The sequence below is a fragment of the Aethalodelphis obliquidens genome, unplaced genomic scaffold, assembly GCF_003676395.1.
Source record: "Aethalodelphis obliquidens isolate GAN/ISIS:26980383/991018 unplaced genomic scaffold, ASM367639v1 scaffold37, whole genome shotgun sequence".
NCBI lineage: Eukaryota > Metazoa > Chordata > Mammalia > Artiodactyla > Delphinidae > Aethalodelphis > Aethalodelphis obliquidens.
The window spans coordinates 15,448,217-15,467,891 of record NW_020837981.1 but is presented as its reverse complement, the minus strand read 5'-3'; the positions used below and the strand labels follow the sequence as shown (position 1 = coordinate 15,467,891).

At 45.4% G+C, this 19,675-nt stretch overlaps 1 protein-coding gene across 1 annotated transcript in view; it reads left to right on the top strand.

The window, feature by feature from the left end:
• Window positions 1–492: 492 nt before the first annotated feature.
• The window catches only part of STOX1 (storkhead box 1), a 51,424-nt gene continuing 32,241 nt past the window's right edge, over window positions 493–19,675 (top strand). Inside the window, exon 1 of the mRNA XM_027130075.1 lies at window positions 493–879. Within this exon, the coding sequence (XP_026985876.1) occupies window positions 570–879 (310 nt within the window). The 5' untranslated portion in view covers window positions 493–569. The remainder of the gene's footprint in view (window positions 880–19,675) is intronic.

The window sequence follows — 19,675 nt, the reverse complement described above, 5'->3', positions numbered from 1 at the left end:
CTGCTCCCGACCCGAGCGAGTCTGTCCCTCGTGGCCTCCTCTCTCCCTGGGGGCGATCCCAAAGCCAGGGCGACGGCGGCCATCCTGGTCCTCCCGGCTCTGAGGAACCCTGGCCGTACCGTTCGCGCCGCAGTTGGAGGCGGCTCGGCTCCCCGGTGACTGCGGGGCTGCCCTAAGGCTTGGAAAAGCCCCAGTGAGCGCCCTTCGCGGGAAGAGGAGCTCCGGACTGCCGGGGAGCAGAGAAGTGAAGGGAGTCGCCCGGGGTGGGAGTTCGGGGACTGGGTGGGCAGAGACCTGGCTGGGGTGTGGAGAATGACCTGAGAACTTAGCGCCTGGAAACCACTATTGGGCTCCTGCCTGGGGGAAGAGCGGTGGGCGTCCCAGCCTGCGAGTCCCGCCCCACCCCCGGCCTGGCGCGTACATCGGCCCCGCCCCCTGGAGTCCCGTTCTCCCGGCAGCCGGCGCTGAGCGCAGTAAGCCGAACCCTCCCGCCGGCCGCAGCCACCAGTGCAGCGCGGTTGCCGAGCCCGGCGATGCGTTAGGCTACGGGGCCTGGCCGCCGAGGCAGCATGGCCCGGCCCGTGCAACTGGCGCCGGGCTCCTTGGCGCTCGTGCTCTGCAGGCTGGAGGCGCAGGAGGCGGCGGGGGGCGCGGAGGAGCCGGGCGGGCGTGCGGTGTTTCGCGCCTTCTGCCGCGCCAACACACGCTGCTTCTGGAACTCGCGGCTGGCGCGCGCCGCCTCGCGGCTGGCCTTCCAGGGCTGGTTGCGGCGCGGGGTGCTGCTGGTGCACGCGCCTCCGGCCAGCCTGCAGGTGCTGCGCGACGCCTGGTGCCGTCGGGCGCTGCGCCCTCCGCGCGGCTTCCGCATCCGGGCGGTGGGTGAGTGTGGGGCCCAGAGGGGAGGGCGCTTCGCGCTAGCTGCGGGACCGAGCCCCAGCCGCCGGGTTGCGTGCGCCCGAGGCTCAACGCTGAGGAGCGGGAGGTGGCGTTGGGGGCCGAGGGGTTGGGAGGACAGACTGAGTGGCTGGAGGAGGGCCGTCCTCCTAAGACATTCCCTCTGTGGCACACAGGAGCTTCGGCCTCTAAGATATGCCTGGGCGCTGCCCTGAGCCGACTCCAGTGTGACTCCATTCCTCAACTCTTTCAGCCAGTGGAGTGCACAGGGTCCTGGTAGGAACTTTCTACTTGCAAAAGTGATGCTCTAGGCAGAGAGGTTTGGGGCCCGGGGAGCCAGAGTTGCGGTCAGGAGACAGGGGCCTCAGTCTCGGCTCCATGGGGGTGCTCAGGAAGGGTGCACCAGGGGCTGGCCAGATTTTACCGATTGTGAGCTGGCTTTTTTAAATAATTAATTAATTAATTTTTGGCTGCGTTGGGTCTTCATTGCTGCGTGCAGGCTTTCTCTAGTTGTGACGAGGGGGGGCTACGCTTCGTTGCGGTGCGCGGGCTTCTCGTTGCGGTGGCTTCTCTTGTTGCAGAGCACAGGCTCTAGGCTCGCGGGCTTCAGTAGTTATGGCTCATGGGCTTAGTTCCTCAGCAGCATGTGGGATCTTCCAGCCCGAACCCATGTCCCCTGCATTGGCAGGCAGATTCTCAACCACTGCACCACCAGGGAAGTCCATTTGTTTGTTTGTTTCAAATGACAGACTGGGAGCGGACTAAAGGCTGTGGTTTTCATGCCCTGCTGTACTGGATGCTGCCATGGTGGTGGTCTTGGATCAGGGCCTAGCGGAAGGTTTGGGGTTGTTAACTGCTAGGGAAAAAGAAATAACAAATGGCGCTGTGGACACATCCCATCCCATTACCTAAATAGAGAGAGTTCCTCTTTTCCAGTCTTTTCAGAGAGCCCGTTTGTTAGGAAACAGCAGCTTTTTGCTTGGATAAAATAGCTTTTCATTTGAGAACTTAAACCACTGCACCGCCGAGTGGTCTCTGTTACCTACGAAACTCAGGTGGGTGTCAGCTCCTTGTCACAGGCTGGTTCTGTCTGTATTTAGTGGGGTTGTGAGGACCATTTGATGGTGTGCTGTTGACAAGTCACCAGTTGTTCCAGCCCAAAATTTTGACTCCTACCAAGCAACCCCCCTCTCTCTCTCAGCCCATAAATCATCCTGGGAGAAGGGGGAGGAGAAGCAGCAGCAAATAAAAAACATTTGTTTTAGTCCCCAGGTGTAAAGCAGCAGGGTATCATGAGGCACTTGATGTTGTGTATCATCTAGTCAGAGATGACGTCTCCACGTCCCAGGCCAGTGAGGTTACACCTTGGCCTCTCACCTCCATGCATCCAGTTCTGTGTGGTACCTCTACCCCCGACCCCCACCTTTCTTCCCTTAAGCGCAAAAAAGAGCTCAGTTGCAAAGCCACATACACACATTTCACTTCCTTTTACTTGCAGGAGTGAGTGAAGAAAATAGGTTTCTGGCTGACAGCGGTGAGCCAAGCAGCCAAGCCAGAATTCTTAAAGGGGAAGGGGTCTTTCAGACAGACTGGATGAAAAACTCTTTTCACTTCTGTGTCCTCGGGTTTTTCTGGTTTGAATTAGTGGTTGCATTCTCTGGTTCCCCCACCCCCTTTCAAAGGGTGAGCATAGAGTACATTGCAGAGAGGGAGTGGATGGGGTTGGGGTCTGGACCTGAGGGTGAAATAGAGAGGGCCTGTGCTAAGCCAGAGGCGGCCGTGATGCCGCCACCTGGGGTCCAGCCAGCAGTGGTGAATGCTGGTTCCTGGGTTGGCCCTGTGTTCTGCCATCTGAAAGATGCAGTGGACAAAGTGAATGTATTATCAAATACTCTGATTCTCCACCCACTAGGTAGTGCTGCCTACCTATTGCACAATTCAGGATGTGATGGACATTGTAGTCTGTGGAGTGTGCAATACAGTGGTCTTTACACTGGGTCATCTCCCCTGATGTGGGGCTCTTGGCAGGAATGATTTTGAGGTTTTTAACAGAGTCGTGATAAGAATTTGGACATTTAGCTGTAATTTGTACAAAACCAGCTCTTAGGACATTTTGAGGAGCAAAGGGGGAAAGATCTTATTTGATGCTAGTCGGTGGATGCACATGGGGAGGGAGGTTTGTTTTGAATAGAGTTGCTAATTACTACTCTCACTTGGGGGTCCTTGGGTCAGATCAAAGGAGAGGAGGCATCAATGCAGCTCTTGGGCCATCTTAAGAGTCCCAGAAGTTGGCAGGAGGAGCTGACTTCTCCCAAAGAAACTGGAAGTTTCAGTCTGCTTGCTTTCCCAAATCTGGCATCATTGGCTTCCAGAGGCTAAAATGGGCTTCCAGGAAGGCAAGGAAGAGCAGCTGAGAACTATTGCAGGCATTCCACTCTTGCTGTTACTTTGTGGGAAAGAGCAAAATTCTAGAAAAAGACAAAAGCATCAATTTGGTCAGATCAATTTGGTCTCTTTGCTATAGATTTTGTTGTTGTTTTGTTTTTTAAGGCTCACATACTCCTACATAAGAGCATTTGGGCGTGGGGAGTGTTGCTTATCAGCTCAGAGAAAATGCAGGGAGGGGAGGCGGGGTGGTCATCAGCTTTATAAACCCACTGTGCTCCACGGGTCCTTTTCCTGGGCTTCTGGACCTGGGGCTTATGGAGGCCTCATAAGATATGAGGAAGGAGCGCTGTGGCCAAGCAGACAGGAGCATCCTGAGCCCCAGGGACAGACCTGAATTTAAGGTCTGCAGGACGTCATGTTTTCTCTATGTTTTGTGTCTCTTCTTTCCCTCTTCACTTTCTCTACCTCAGCTTTACTCTGATGAGAAAAATAGTTTCCAGGCTGACAGCATTTCCCTAAAAAGGGGACAAAGGATCTTTAGCAGGATAACCAGGAGCTAACTCTTCTTTTGTGCTCTAGTCCTCAAGTGTTTTCTGTTTCTTTTTTTTTTTTAATTAGCAAATGACCTTAACAAATGAAAGGGTTGAGCTCTGGAAGCTGGAGGGAGTCCTCTGCTTCCCAGGCTGAGCCACTGCAGGTGGTACAGGTGGGGGACACCTGTGTTTGTTTGGGTGAATCAGTTCTTGCTAGAGGACCACACCCACTGGGGAGTTGAAAGGTTAATGATGGCCTCCTGGGGTAAGGGAGGGATGGCTACTTGGCCAAAGTAGTTTGTTCCTCGAAATTTATAGCTGAGGTATCCCCACTCTTTTAGATGAAAGGCTCAGTGTGGCCTTTCATCCTTTTTCATTGAAATAAGATAAAAATAAAAATGCCTATGGGGAGTTCCCTGGTGGCCTAGTGGTTAGGATTCTGGGCTTTCACTGCTGTGGCCTGGGTTCAGTCCCGGGTCGAGGAACGGAGATCCTGCAAGCCGTATAGCGGGGCCAAAAAAAAAAAAAGAAAAAGGAAAAAGCCTGTGGCTTCTTCAAAATACTTGCTTCATTAATGTATTCATACGCTAGGTACTGTTCTAGTTTTTTTTCTATGTTTTAATGTATCTTTCAATTAGAGTTGCACGTGTTCTCGGAGAAAACGGAGTCGGCCTGTTTATTTCATATTCAGTTCAAGAGGGGATAGTTGAGGGGCTTCCCTGGCCGTCCAGTGGTTAAGAGTCCGCGCTCTCACTGCATGGGGCACGGGTTTGATCCCTGGTCCGGGAACTAAGATCCCATATGCCACATGGTGCTGCAAAAAAAACCCCCAAAAACAAGTGCCCAGCTAGAGTAGAGGCCAATCACTCTTTTATACTAGGTATAAATTTCAGAATCTATTTTGGGATCTTGTTTGGGAGAAGAAGAGCTCAAGGGTACCTGGTGCCTGATGGTTCAAGAGTTGGGCAAACGACTTATCCTTATCTGATTTGGGGAGTGTCCAAGGGGAGTGTGTAGAGATGCTGAGAAGAGGGAACGGTCCAATTCCTATTCTTGTTTCTGAAGTCCTATCATGAATTGGCAGTGGGCATTCTGTTGGATTTAGTAGCTAATGGAATTTTTAAAGTGAAATTTGCATTTAGTGAAATGCACAAATCATAAGTGTAGCATTTTATGCATTTTTCAAGTAATATACATGAGTGTAACCCAAGTTTCCAGCAGGATTTAGCACATTACCATTACCCTAGAAAGTTCCCTCTTGCCCCTTCCCAGTCAGCTCTTCCTCCACCCTCAGAAGTAACCACTATTCTGATTTTTTAAACCGTAAATTAATTTTGCTTGTTCAAGAGCTTCAAGTAAACGGAATCATATACTATGTACTCTTTTGTGTGAGGATTCTTTCACTCAGCGTCATGTTTCTGAGATTCATCTCTGTTGCATTACTAATTTGTTCCTTTTTATTGCTGAGTAGAATTACATTTTATTAATATACCACCGTTTATTCATTTACCCCTAGATGAACTCCTGGGATGTTTCCAGTATGGCTGTTATGAAAAAGCTTTTATGAATATTTGTGTACACATTTTTTAAGCTTTTATTTCTTTTGGGTCCTTACTTAGGAGAGGAATTGCTGACTGATTGAGTAGGTTATGTTTAGTTTTAGGACACCTTTTTCCAAACTGGTTGTACCATTTTACACTCCTACCCAAGAAATGAGACATTTTGGTTGCTCCACATCTTTGTCAACACTTGATGTTGTCAGTCTTTCTAATTTTGGCTATTCCGGGGGTATATAGTGGTATCTTGTAGTTTTAATTTGCACGCCCCAAAGATTTTCTCCTGTGTTTTCTTCTAGAAGTTTTATAGTTTTATGGTTCTATATTTATGTCTATGATCCATTCGAGTTATTTGTGTGAATGGTATGAATTGTAGTTTGAAGTTTTTGGCTTGTTTTTTTTTTGTCATATGGGTGTCCAATTGTTCATGACAATTTGTTGAAAAGACTAGCCTTTCTCATTGAATTCCCTTTGTAATTTGTTGAAAATCAGTTTACTATATATGTGAGGGTCTGTTTCCATTCATCTTGAGTCTGTCCTTTCACCCAATACCGTACTTACTGTAGTTTTTTTTAAGACTTGAAATCAGATATAGTGAGTCCTCCAACTTTGTTCTTCCTCCAAATTGTTTTGGCTACTCTAGGTTCTTTGTTTTTCCACATAAATTTTGGAATCACCTTGTCAATTTCTAAAAAAAAAAACAGCTGAGATTTTAATTGGGATTGTATTGAAACAATAGATCAATTTGAAGTTAGGTGAGAAATTCATCCTGGTTTTCCCCAAACTGCCCTGGTTTTAGAAATGATATTCTTGCATCTTGAGAACCCCCTCCATCCCAGGCAGACTGGGATGATTGGTCACCTTTATTTAGGGAGAATTGACATCTTAACAATTCATGAACATGGTATAACGCTGCTTGAGTGTTCTTAATTTCTCTTGGCAATGGTTTGTACTTCTAAGTGTACAGGTCTTGAATATATTTTTAAATTTATGTTCCTAAGAATGTTTTTGGATGCTATTATATATAGAATTACTTTAAAATAAACTTTTTATTTTGGAATTATTCTATTCTATGCCACAAGGCATGTGAGATCTTAGTTTCCTGACCAGGGATCCAACCTGTGCCCCCTGCATTGGGAGCACAGAGTCTTAACCACTGGACTGCAAGGGAAGTCCCTGGAGTAATTTTATATTTACAGAAAAATTGCAAAGATAGTACAGAGTTTTATATTCATCACCCAGTTAACCATAATGTTTTTTACCTTACCTTTTAATTCACATATAAAATTAACCATTTTAAGGTATACAATTCATTGGGTTTTAGTATATTCAGAATGTTGTGCAATCATCCCCATTATCTAATTCCAGAACGTTTTCATTACCCCCAAAAGAAACACTGTACCCACTAGCAATTTCTCCCCATTCTCCCCTCGCCTGAGCCCCTGCCAGCCACGAATCTACCTTCTGTCTTTTTTTTTTTTTTTTTTTTTTTTTTTGCGGTACGCGGGCCTCCCACCGCTGTGGTCTCCCCCGCTGCGGAGCACAGGCTCCGGACGCGCAGGCTCAGCGGCCATGGCTCACGGGCCCAGCCGCTCCGCGGCACATGGGATCCTCCCGGACCGGGGCACGAACCCGTGTCCCCGGCATCGGCAGATGGACTCCCAACCACTGCGCCACCAGCGAAGCCCTACCTTCTGTCTTTATGAGTTTGCCTATTCTGGACAATTAATGTAAATGGAATCACACGTAAATGTGGTCTTTTGTATCTGGTATATTTCACTTAGCATAATGTTTTCAAGGTTCATTTGTGTTGTATCGTGTGTACTTCATTCATTTTTATGGCTGAATAATATTAATTGTATGAATATAGCATGTTTTGCTTATCTGTTCATCAGTGGATGGTTATTTGGGTTGGTTTCACTTTTTGGCCACTATAAATAATGCTGCTATGAACATAAGCTGCAAGTCTGTGTGTGGACATATATTTTTATTCTTGGGTAGATCCCATTTGGTTATTTTTTAATAATTTGTTTCTCTGATGAGATTTCCAATTTGTTCATTACAAGTATGTTTTCTTTTAAAAATCTTTCAGCATAGTTATACCCGCTTCTATAAAAATCCTTGTCATTCTAATATCTCAGTCATCTCAGGGTCAGTCTCATTGGTTGCCTTTTCTTTTGAATGGTTTGCATTTTCCTGTTTCTGTGTTGTTTATACTGTGGATTGTATCTCTGACATTATGAGTGATATGTTTTAGAGACTCTGGATTGTTATGTTCCTCTGTAGAGTTTGATTTTTCTGTTTATCAGGCACTTAATGTGGCTGGGCTCAAATCTCTGAACTCTGTTTCCCCTGTAGTAAATGGCAGCTAAAATCTCTTAAAGTAGGCTGGTTATGCCCTCTGCATGCATAGTTCATAGTTCAGCCATAGAGTCAGACTGAGTTTATATGCAGACTTTGCGGTTCCACCTCCTCGGCTCGGTCCTTTCCAGCATCACTTTCTTGCTGTTGTAGCTGCTCCAAAGTGGCCTTAGATTCTTTAAGCCAATAAGACTGGTTTTTGGGTTTCTACCAAAGTTTTAGCCTCCTGGCCTGGCTCCTAATGGAGCCTGCCTTTAGGTGAAGAGCTATAAAAAGAAATGGAAAACTTATCCATTGCCATTTCCTTCCAAGAGGACCACCCCTCCGGTTTATGCCTGATTTTGTTTGCTTTTCAGTACCTTCAGGGAAAAGCTTTTCTATTTTGTCCAAAGGTTATGGTTATTTTCAAGAGGGTTAGTCTAGTAGCATCTTGTCCACCGTTATTAGAAACAAAACCTCATTAATGAATGTTTTTAGGTCCTGTCTTTTCCTCTTTTAAAATGTCATGACCCTGGGACTTCCCTAGTGGTGCAGTGGTTAAGAATCTGCCAGCCAGTGCAGGGGACACGGGTTCAATCCCTGGTCCGGGAAGATCCCACATGCTGCGGAGCAGCTAAGCCCATGCGCCACCACTACTGAGCCTGCGCTCTAGAGCCCGCGAGCCACAACTACTGAGCCCATGTGCCACAACTACTGAAGCCCGCACGCCTAGAGCCTGTGCTCCGCAACAAAAGAAGCCACCGCAGTGAGAAGCCCGTGCACCATAACGAAGAGTAGCCCCTGCTCGCCGCAACTAAAGAAAGCCTGTGCACAGCAGTGAAGACCCAATGCAGCCAAAAATAAATAATAAAAAGTTAAAAAAAAAAATGTCATGACCATAAAGAAACTAATGGTGATGACAAGATCGTTTAGCCAGTCACTAAAACAAATGCCTCTGTTCCAGCTCTTCCTTCTCCCAGAGAGACCTTGGTATTTTTCCAAGTCTTTTCTAGCTTGATTATCCCTTTTCTCCTGTTTGGTGGTAAGTGGAATAATTCTGCCCATTTTGCAGACAGGAAATGGAGTCAAAGCTGTGATGTGGGTGGTGTTGCTTGGGTTTCTTGTCTTCCTCTCTGTTCACCACCAGTTCTCCCAGGGTTCCTGTGGAAGCTCTGGTATTTTTCACCAGCCAGAGCCCCAGCACTCCCTCTCCCCCTGAGGCTATCAGATTCCCACCAGGCCTTTGGTCTACTCCAAGGTCTGGGAAATGGCAGAAACAGCTGCTCTGACCATGCCCCTGCTCTCACCTCCCTCCTTCCTACCCAGGATCTTTCCAGCCAGGTTTTTCTGGCTTTGTTCTGCCAGATGTTGCCTTTTACCTTATTCTGCACAGGGGCAGCTGAAGGATTCAGTCTAAAAGAGCCAAAGGGCTCACACCAGGGTGTCTTGTAGGCATATCCTTGTTATCAAGCTGGATGATCTGTATGTAGCATCTGGGTAGTTAGTGAGTGTCCTTGGCTTCATGTTTTGATTTGGCAGCTGGTGCACGAGAGACGGCACCTCTAGTTGCTGCCATGTAGCGTTGAGGTCCAGCGGGATGAAAGGCGCCATCAACCTGAAAATCAGCTTGGAGTCCTCTTCCCTCTCCCTCATCCCCAGCCAGTAGGTCACCAAGTTCTACGAGGCCGAACTCCTCGGTTTCTCTCAAACCCACCCCTTTCTCTCCATTTCCACTGCTAGGCCTTTGTCCAACCAAGATCGCACCATTTCCTACCTGAATTATGGCTCCAGCTTCCTCCCTTTTTGTGGTGCCACCTCCTGTCTTGCCCTGTATGCTCCAGTTCATTCACCATCCTACAGGGAGACAGACTCACAGCATCTGAAATGCAGATCTGATCCTGCTCTTCATCTGCTGGAATCCCTTCTGCTTCTCCCCTTATCTTTTCAGGAAAAGTCCAGAGCCTTTAACATGCACTGCAGGGCTCTCTAATCCAGGTCCAGCTTGAGCTTCCCCTTTATCCCCACCTTCTGAGACGTGCCTGTCTTCCTATATCAGTTAGGGATCAATCAGAGAAACAGATCCAGTGTGAGATATATATTGAGAGATTTATTACAAGGAATTGGCTTTGCATGATTGTGAGGTCTGGCAAGGCAAGTCCCAAATCTGTAGGTCTGGCCATCAGGAGGGGCAGGCTGGAACTCACAGGCACAAGCCAAGGCCGCTGGGCATATGTGGAGTTTCTTCTTTCGGGAGCCTCAGTTCTGCTCTTAAGCCCTTTCAACTGATGGAAGCCTAGATTATGTAGAATAATCTCTCTTATTTAGGTTAATGGATTATAACCTTTAATCACATCTGTAAAGTAGCTTCACAGCAAAGCCTGGGTTAGCATTTGATTGTATAACGGGAGCCGTAGCTTAGCCAGGCTGACATATAAGACGGACCATCCCACTTCCCTTCAGCCAGACCTGGGTGCTGTGTTCTGAACAAACTGGGCTCTCACATAGGCTGTCTTTGCATGCTGTTCCCTCTCCTGGGTGCCTGAGATGGGTGCTCTTCGGTTTCTCCCATGTCTGCCATGAGTAGAGTCTCCAGCACTGGGTATATTTACATGTCTGTTGCTCTCCAAGGAAAAGCAAACTATTGAGTCATCCTTGAGTTTCAGACACTTCCGTTCTTACCTCTGCTGCTGGCTGAGGGATGAACGTCCCAGAAAGTTTGGTGGTCAGCTCCAGACTGTTCGTTTTAAAACACGGTCATCTTCCTTCTTTCATTGTACCATGCATTGAGCTTCTTAAATACCCCTGTGGATCTCACATGGATCACTACTGAAGAACACCAGCACAGAATCATCTTCAGCTGCAGACAGCAAAACTGAGACTTGAAGAGTCACTGCAAGCTGTGGTTTAAAGTTTCCTGATCACGCAAAGCCACTTTGGTTAGTAGAGAAAACTCAGGTTCAAATTCCTGCCCTGCCACTTACTAGCTCTGTGACCTTGAGCTAAATACTTACCCTTCTCAGCTCTATTGTCTTCATAGGTACAAATGAGGATCTAATAGCTGCTTTGCAGGTTATTTTGAAGATAAGGTACCTGAGGTATTCAGCCTGTGCCTTGTCCAGAGTCAAAGTCAGGAAAGCAACAAACACACGGGAATCTTTAGCACAGAGGGAGAAGAAAATGTGTCTCTGGATTCTCATTCTCTCGATAGCCTATCTCCGCCGGGACCTGTGCTGATTTTTGCTGGTCTGGCACATGTTTATGTTCAAGATCTCTGTCCTTTTGTCGTGTGCTTCCTGTCCTATGTAAGACCCTTGGTGCCAGTCAGGTCCACAGCCCTTTGAGCCTGACCTCAGATCCAAAGGGTGCCTGGTGCTGTAGAGAGAGCCCTGAACTGGGATTCCGATGCCTGAGTTTGGAACTAACCCTGCTGCTAAGTTTCAGCGAGCCTTCAGGTCAGTCACCTCATTTTTCAGGGCCGCTGGGTCTTCAGCTGTGAACAGTCCACTACTCACTTTGGCTTTGTTGACTGGCTCAGGTTTCCCAACCCCTGGCTGGGCACTAACCTGTGTCAGGAGGCCCAGGGAAGAACAGGCAAAAGCTCACATTGAAGTTGCTTAAGATATTTTCCACAATCAGGGAAGTTGCACCTTCCCCTTATCCCTTCCCAGACCTCTTGATTCTTTAATAGCATCCCGCTTTGCGAAGCGTCTGAAGTCGCGAGGCTGTTGGAGCGCTCCATGCTGGGCCTCCGTGCTCGCACAGTCATTTGTTAGGTATGCATTGAGCCTTTACTGTGTGCCTGGCCCTGTGCACACACGATTCAGAGGGACAAAAGGCTCATGCCCTGACCTCAAGGAGCTCATAGACTAGGGGTCAGATGGACAAGTAAGTGATACAGAATCATATGGAGCGATAGAAGGACAGTTGACCAAGAGTCCCATGCATGTGTGCACGCGTGCATATGTGTCCAGGAGAAGGTGATGCCTGAACTAAGATGGAAAGAATAAGTAGATGTTAGCTTGATGAGAAGCACTTTTTTTTTTTTTTCCCGGTACGCAGGCCTCTCACTGTTGTGGCCTCTCCTGTTGTGGAGCACAGGCTCCGGACACGCAGGCTCAGCGGCCATGGCTCACGGGCCCAGCCGCTCCGCGGCATGTGGGATCTTCCCGGACCGGGGCACGAACCCGTGTCCCCTGCATCGGCAGGCGTACTCTCAACCACTGCGCCACCAGGGAAGCCCAAGAAGCACATTTTAAGAAGAGGTGGGGAGAGGGCATGTGTCCCTGGGCATGGCCCACATGAGGAACCACAAGCAGCCGAGCACAGCCAGAGCATGGAATGGGAGATAGGCAGTGGCATGAAGGGCCTGGAGAGGGGCTGGCCTGTGACAGGCCTTGACTGCTATACTGAGGAATAGGAATGTGGATTTAAGCCTGAGGCCGCTGAAGAGTATCAAGCAGTAGAGTACATGTATGTGTGTGTGATTACGTTCATAATCCTATTTAACGTGATACAACGTAGATGTTTCCCAGCCTTACGTGTGTATCATCTTCCGTAGAGATTGTTTCCTGCACTGGCGGTGCCTTTGACGGGGTTACATAACCCCTGTGGTCCACTGCAGTTTATGCTGTTGGTGCTCATTACGTGGTTACTCTGTCATCTGAGTAAGGCCGTAGAAAGAGCCCAAAGGCCATGCAGGACACCCAAGATCTAACCCTCTGTCACTAACCTGATGAATAACCAGCTTCTCATCCAGTCCTCTTGGGCCCTCAGTTGCCTTGTCTGTTGGCAAGCCTTCTACCTGCCCTTCTACTTCACAGCATTGGCATCAGGCTCAAATGAGATACTATCGTGAAAACACTTTGTAAAGTACAAAGTACAAGCACCAAGCTATGTTTCCATTTATTTTTATCTTTCATCAATGTTTTCAGTGTACAAGTCTCTCACATCCTTAGTTAAATTTTTTCCTAAGGATTTTATTCTTTTGGTACTATTGCAAATGGAATTATTTTCTTAATTTCCTTCTCAGATAGTTCCTTGTTAGTAAATAAAAAGGCAACTAATTTTTGTATGTCGATTTTATATCCTGCACTTTGTTGATTCATTTTAACAGTTTTCATTTCATTTTAACAGTTTTTTTGTGGGGTTTTTAGAGTTTTCTTCATATTTGATCATGTCATCTGCAAATAGATAATTTTACTTCTTCCTTTCCAATTTGGCTGACTTTTATTTCTTTTTCTTGCCTAATTGCTCTGGCAAGGAGTTCCAGGACTATGTTGAATAGAAGTGGTGAGAGTGGGCATCCTTGTCTTGTTTCTGATCTTAGAGGAAAAGCTTTCAGTTTTTTCCTATTGATTATGATATGAGCTGTGGGCTTCTCTTATATGGCCTTTATTATGTTAATTAAGACTAAGGTAATGTTCATGGAATGGAGGACTTAATATTTTTTAAATGTCCATGCCACCCAAAGTGATCTACAGATTCAGTGTGTTCCCTATCAAGGTCTCAATGACAACCCTGAATAGCCAAGACAATCTTGAGAAAGAAGAACAAACTGGAGGTATCATGCTCCCCAATTTCAAACTATATTACAAAGTTACAGTAATCAAAATGGTATAGTACTGGCACAAAAACAGACACATAGATCAATGGAGCAGAATAGAGAGCCCAGAAATACGCTTATATGATCAATTAATCTGTGACAGAGGAGGCAAGAATATACAATGGGGAAAAGACAGTCTCTTCAATAAATGATGCTGAGAAAACTGGACAGCTACAGGCATGAGAATCAAACTAGACTACCTTCTCACACCATTTACAAAAATAAACTCGAGGGATTTCCCTGATGGTCCAGTGGTTAAGACTCTGTGCTTTCACTGCAGGGGGCACGGGTTCGATCCCTGGTCTAGGAGCTAAGCTCCCACATGACGTGTGGTACAGCTAAAAAAAAAAAAAAAAGAAAGAAATGACAAAAATAAACTCAAAATGGGTTAAAGACTTAAATGTAAGACCTGAAACCATAAAACTCCTAGAAGAAAACATAGGCAGTACACTCTGATATCAGTCAAAGAGCATTATTTTTTTGAATATGTCTCCTTAGGCAAGGGAAACAAACTACATCAAACTACTAAGCTTTTACACAGCAAAGGAAACTATCAGCAAAATAAAGAGGCAGCCTACTGAATGGGAGAATATACTTGCAAATGATATATCTGATGAGGGGTAATATCCAAAATATACAAAGAACTCATACAACTCAACATCAAAAAAAACCAACTCAATTAAAAAATGGACAAAGGACCTGAATAGACATTTTTCCAAAGAAGACATACAGATGGCCAACAGACACATTCAAAGATGTTTAACATCACTAATCATCAGGGAAATGCAACCAAAACCACAGTGAGATATCACCTCACACCTGTCAGAATGGCTATTATCAAAAAGACAACAATGGGAATTCCCTGGTGGTCTGGTGGTTGGGACTCAGTGCTTTCACTGCTGGGGCCCGGGTTCGATCTCTGGTTGGGGAACTAAGATCCCACATGCCACGCAGTGCGGCCAAATAAAAAAAAGACAACAAAAAACAAGTGCTGACGAGGATATGAAGAAAAGGGAACCTTGCGCACTGTTGGTGAGAACGTAAATTGATACAGCTACTATGAAAAACAATAGGGAGGTTCCTCAAAAAATTAAAACCGTACCCTCCAGCAATTCCACTTCTGGGTATTTATTCGAAGAAAACAAAGCACTAATTAAAAAAACACTAATGTTCATTGCAGCAGCATTTACAATAGCCAAGATATGGAAGCAAACCAAGTGTCCATCAATAAATGAATAAATGAATGAATAAAGAAGATTGTGTGTGTGTGTGTATACACACACACACACACACACACACACACATACAATGGAATTTTACTCAGCCATAAAAAAGAATGAAATCTTGCCATTTGTGACAATATGGGTGGACCTAGGAGATATTATGCTAAGTGAAATAAGTCAGACAGAGAAAGACAAATACCGTTATGATTTCACTTACATGTGGAATCTAAAAAACAAAAAAATTGGGAATTCCCTGGCGGTCCAGTGGTTAGTACTCTGTGCTTTCACTGCCGAGGGCACGAGTTCAATCCCTGGTCGGGGAACTAACATCCCACAAACTGTGCTGCATGGCAAAACAAAACAAAACAAAACAAAAAATTAACAAGTGTCACAAAATAGAAGTAGACTCATAGATACAGAAAACAAACAGATTGTTGCTAGAGGGCAGGGGGTTTGGGGGAATGAATGAAATAAGTGAGGGAGATTGAGGTACAAATTTCCAGTTTCAAAATAAATGAGTCACAGGGATGAAATGTACAGCATAAGGAACATAGTCAATAATATTGTAATAACTTTTTTTTTTTTTTTTTTTTTTTTTTTTTGCGATACGCGGGCCTCTCACTGTTGCGGCCTCTCCCGTTGCGGAGCACAGGCTCCAGACGCGCAGGCCCAGCGGCCATGGCTCACGGGCCCAGCCGCTCCGCGGCATGTGGGATCTTCCCGGACCGGGGCACGAACCCGTGTCCCCTGCATCGACAGGCGGACTCTCAACCACTGCGCCACCAGGGAAGCCCATAACTTTTTTTTTTAAAGGGAACTTTATTATTTATTTATTTATGGCTGCGTTGGGTCTTCGTTGCTACACGGGCTTTCTTTAGCTGCAGCGAGTGGGGGCTACTCTTCATTGCGGTGAGTGGGATTCTAATTGCTGTGGATTCTCTTGTTGTGGAGCACGGGCTCTAGGCACACGGGCTTCAGTAGTTATGGCACGAGGGCTCAGTAGTTGTGGCACATGGGCTTAGTTGCTCTGTGGCATGTGGGATATTCCTAGACGAGGGCTCGAACCCGTGTCCCCTGCATTGGCAGGCGGATTCTTAACCACTGTGCCACTAGGGAAGCCCTAATATTGTAATGACTTTGGTGACAGATGGTAACTAGACTTTGGTGCTGATCATTCTGTAATGTACAGAAATATTGAATCGCTATGGTGTGCACCTGGAACTAACACAGTGTTGTAGGTCAATTATACTTCAATAAAAATATAAATAAATTGGGATTTCCCTGGGGCTTCTACGGCAGGGGGTGCAGATTTGATCCCTGGTTGGGGAACTAAGATCCCACATGCCACATGGCACGGCCAAAAAATAAAAAAAAAATTTTTTTAATAAATAAATAAAATCTAAAAACTTAAAAGAATCTCAACAGCATTTTTTTGTTGTTGGTTTTTTGTTTTTTTTTTTTTGCGGTACGCAGGCCTCTCACTGTTGTGGCCTCTCCCGTTTCAGAGCGCAGGTTCTGGATGCGCAGGCTCAGCAGCCATGGCTCACAGGGCCCAGCACTCTGCGGCATGTGGGATCTTCCCAGACCGGGGCACGAACGCCGTGTCTCCTGCATCCGCAGGCGGACTCGCAACCACTGTGCCACCAGGGAAGCCTGAGTTTGCCTTTCTTGAGTTCACGGGTTTCCTGGATCAGAGGGCATTCAGTGACCTCCTGGAGGTTCAGCTAAATTATGCTAGTAGGAAAGTCAGACTTTAAGCTTTTACAATGCAGAGAACTCTTTAGATCAGCTAAGTTTTTACAGATGAGGAAACAGAAACTGCTTGCCCAAGATCATTTGCAATATTAAGCTTGTTACATGATAATTGACTTCAAAAATTTATCTGTTGGGGAAAAAATGTGCAAAATGATCCCCTTCTTGTTGATATAAGGTACCTACCTTTCTAAGGCTCTGCACCATTTCTTTAACAGTTAATTAAGGATAGGAATTCCGTTGTGAGATTCTTTAAAAATCACAACAGCTCTTGTCCCCCTCAAGTCTAAGACCATCAGTTTTAACTATTCATTTGATGGAAGGGTCTAGCTATACAGAATTTTCCATGGCTGATTAGTCTTGCATAAGTGCAGTTACTTATAAATTATATTTATTTATTTATTTAAAATTATTTATGTATTTATTGGCTGTGTTGGGTCTTCGTTGCTGTGTGCGGGCTTTCTCTAGTTGTGGCGAGTTGGGGCTACTCTTAGTTGTGGTGCGCAGGCTTCTCATTGCAGTGGCTTCTCTTGTTGCGGAGCACGGGCTCTAGGTACTTGGGCTTCAGTAGTTGCAGCACACGGGCTCAGTAGTTGTGGCTTGCGGGCTCTAGAGCGCAGGCTCAGTAGTTGTGGCGCACGGGCTTAGTTGCTCCGCGGCATGTGGGATCTTCCAGGTACAGGGCTCGAACCCGTGTCCCCTGCATTGGCAGGCAGATTCTTAACCATTGCACCACCAGGGAAGCCCTATAAATTATATTTAAAAAATGAAATATTTGCCTTCTTTTCTGGGGATTTAGTGAGGTATAATTTACATACAGAAAAATGAATGTTTTTAGGTATACAGGTCTGAGTTTTGACAAATATAAACAGTTTGTAATCGCCACCACAATTAAGATATAGAATATTTCCATCACCACCCAAATTCCCTAATGACCCTTTGGAATCAATCCCATCCTTCTACCCCTGACCGTTGGCAACTGCTGATCTGATTTCTGTCTCTATAGTTTTGCCTTTTCTGGAATGTTATGAATGAATCATACAGTGTGTAGCCTTTGTGTCTGGCTTCTTGCACTTTGGATAATGCTTTTGAGATTCATCAATGTGTGTATCGTTAATTCGTCCCTTTTTGTTGCTGAGTAGTATTCCATCACATAGATGTTCATCCATTCACCTAGATGATGGACATTTAGGTTTGCTTACAGATTTTAGTGGTTATGAATAAAGCTGCAGTAAACATTTGCTAACAGGTCTTGGTGTGGCTGTATGTTTTCATTTTTCTTGGGTAAGTACCTAGGCATGGGATTAGAGGGCTATTTTCCTAAGTGACTGTACCATTTTTTATTCTCAGCAGCAGCATATGAGTATTCCGTTTCAGCGTTGATACTGTATTTGATTTGGTTTGATTATTTTTGGCTATTCTAATAGGTGGATAGTGGTATTTCATTGTGTTTTTACCTTGTATTTCCCTAATGCATCTTTTCATGTGCTTATTTGCCATTTGTATCTTTGATGAAGTGTGTGTTAAAATCTTTTGCCCACTTAACAAAAAAAGTTTGTTTTTTTCCCTTATTGAATTGTAGGAGTTCTTCATACATTTTGGATATGCCTTTTATCAGATATGTGTTTTGCAAATGTTTTCTCCCAGTCTGTGGCTTGTCTTATTACTATTTCTTTTTACCAGAGTCTTGGGAAGAACAGAAATTTTTAATAAAATCCTATTTATCAGTTTTTAAAAATTGTGTGTTTGTTGTGACCTATCTAAGAAATCTTCGCCTAACTGAAATCACAAACATTTTTGTCCTATGTTTTCTTTTAGAAATTTTATACTTTTAGGTTTATATTTAGATCTATGGTTGCATTTCATGTAAATTTTTGTTTACAGTGTGAGTTATGGGTCAAGCCTTATCTTTTTTTTGCATATGTATGTCCAGTTTTTCAAGAATCATTTATTGAAAAGGCTGTCCTTTCTCCATTGAATAACCTTGGCCCTTTGTCACATATCAGTTGACCACGTGTGTTGGTCTATTTCTGGTCTGTATTCTGTTCTTTTGATCTATATGCTTATCCTTTCACTAATGCTACACTGTCTTGATTACTGTAGCTATGTAGTAAACTTGAAATCAGTATTGTCAGACTTCCAACTTTGTTTCTTTTTGTTTTAGCTATTTTAGGTCCTTCCCCTTTTCCATATAAATTTTAGATTCATCTTGTCAAGTTCTACAGAAAAAAAATCCTGCTAGCATTTTTATTAGGATCGTGTTAAATCTATGGATCAATTTGAGGAGAATTCACATCTTAACAATACTGGGTCTTCTGCTGTATGGACACAGTATATCTCTTTATTAAATCTTCTTTGTGCCTGACTGTTACAAATGTCAATTTTGACCTTTGACTTGTGGAGTCTTTGAAAGCCTTCTGTGAAACCAAATGGCTTATAGATACCAAGGAGTAAGCAGTGCAGGTGCATGAGGTTCTGGAAACCCCAGAAGACCCATTTAAATTCTCCAGAGGCACAGAGGCACTGAGGATCAAAAAGGGACAAATCCCTTGGGAAGAATTAGAAAATTCATATCAACTGAGAGGAAAAATATTTTGAAAGGCAACAAAAGATGACCCCAGGGCTTCCCTGGTGGCGCAGTGGTTGAGAGTCCGCCTGCCGATGCAGGGGACGCGGGTTCGTGCCCCGGTCCGGGAAGATCCCACATGCCGCGGAGCGGCTGCGCCCGTGAGCCATGGCCGCTGAGCCTGCGCGTCCGGAGCCTGTTGCTCCGCAACGGGAGAGGCCACAACAGTGAGAGGCCTGCGTACTGCTAAAAAAAAAAAAAAAAAAAAGATGACCCCAGTTTAACATTTAAGAGCATAAGCAGATACATGTTTGTTGGGTGGCTTGGGTTGTTGGGGAGTTTGTTGTGTCAGGTCTGGAGTGGGTTTGGGGATTGGAGGGTCGACATATTCTCAAGTCTTCTTTTCCTCTGCCTGTATCCTCCCTGGAATTGATCAAGACCTTTCCTTTAGTTGTTAATCAAGGACCATGCTAGGCCAGCTCTGACCTGGGTGCCAGGCAGGGCACAGTGAAGGGTGATGAGTCTCCTTGCCCCAGGAGCATAGGCTGAGCAGCATTTCCTATACTGGAAAAGATATCTGTCATTTTTCTTTTTTTTTTTGAGAATTTTATTTTGTTTTATCTGTTCCCTGGTGGCGCAGTGGTTAAGACTTCATGCTCCCAATGCAGGGGGCCCAGGTTTGATCCCTGGTCAGGGAAATAGATCCCACATGCATGCCGCAACCAAGAGTTTGCATGCCACAACTAAGGAGCCTGTGAGCCGCAACTAAGGAGCCTGTCTGCTGCAACTAAAGACCCAGTGCAACCAAATAAAAAAAAAAA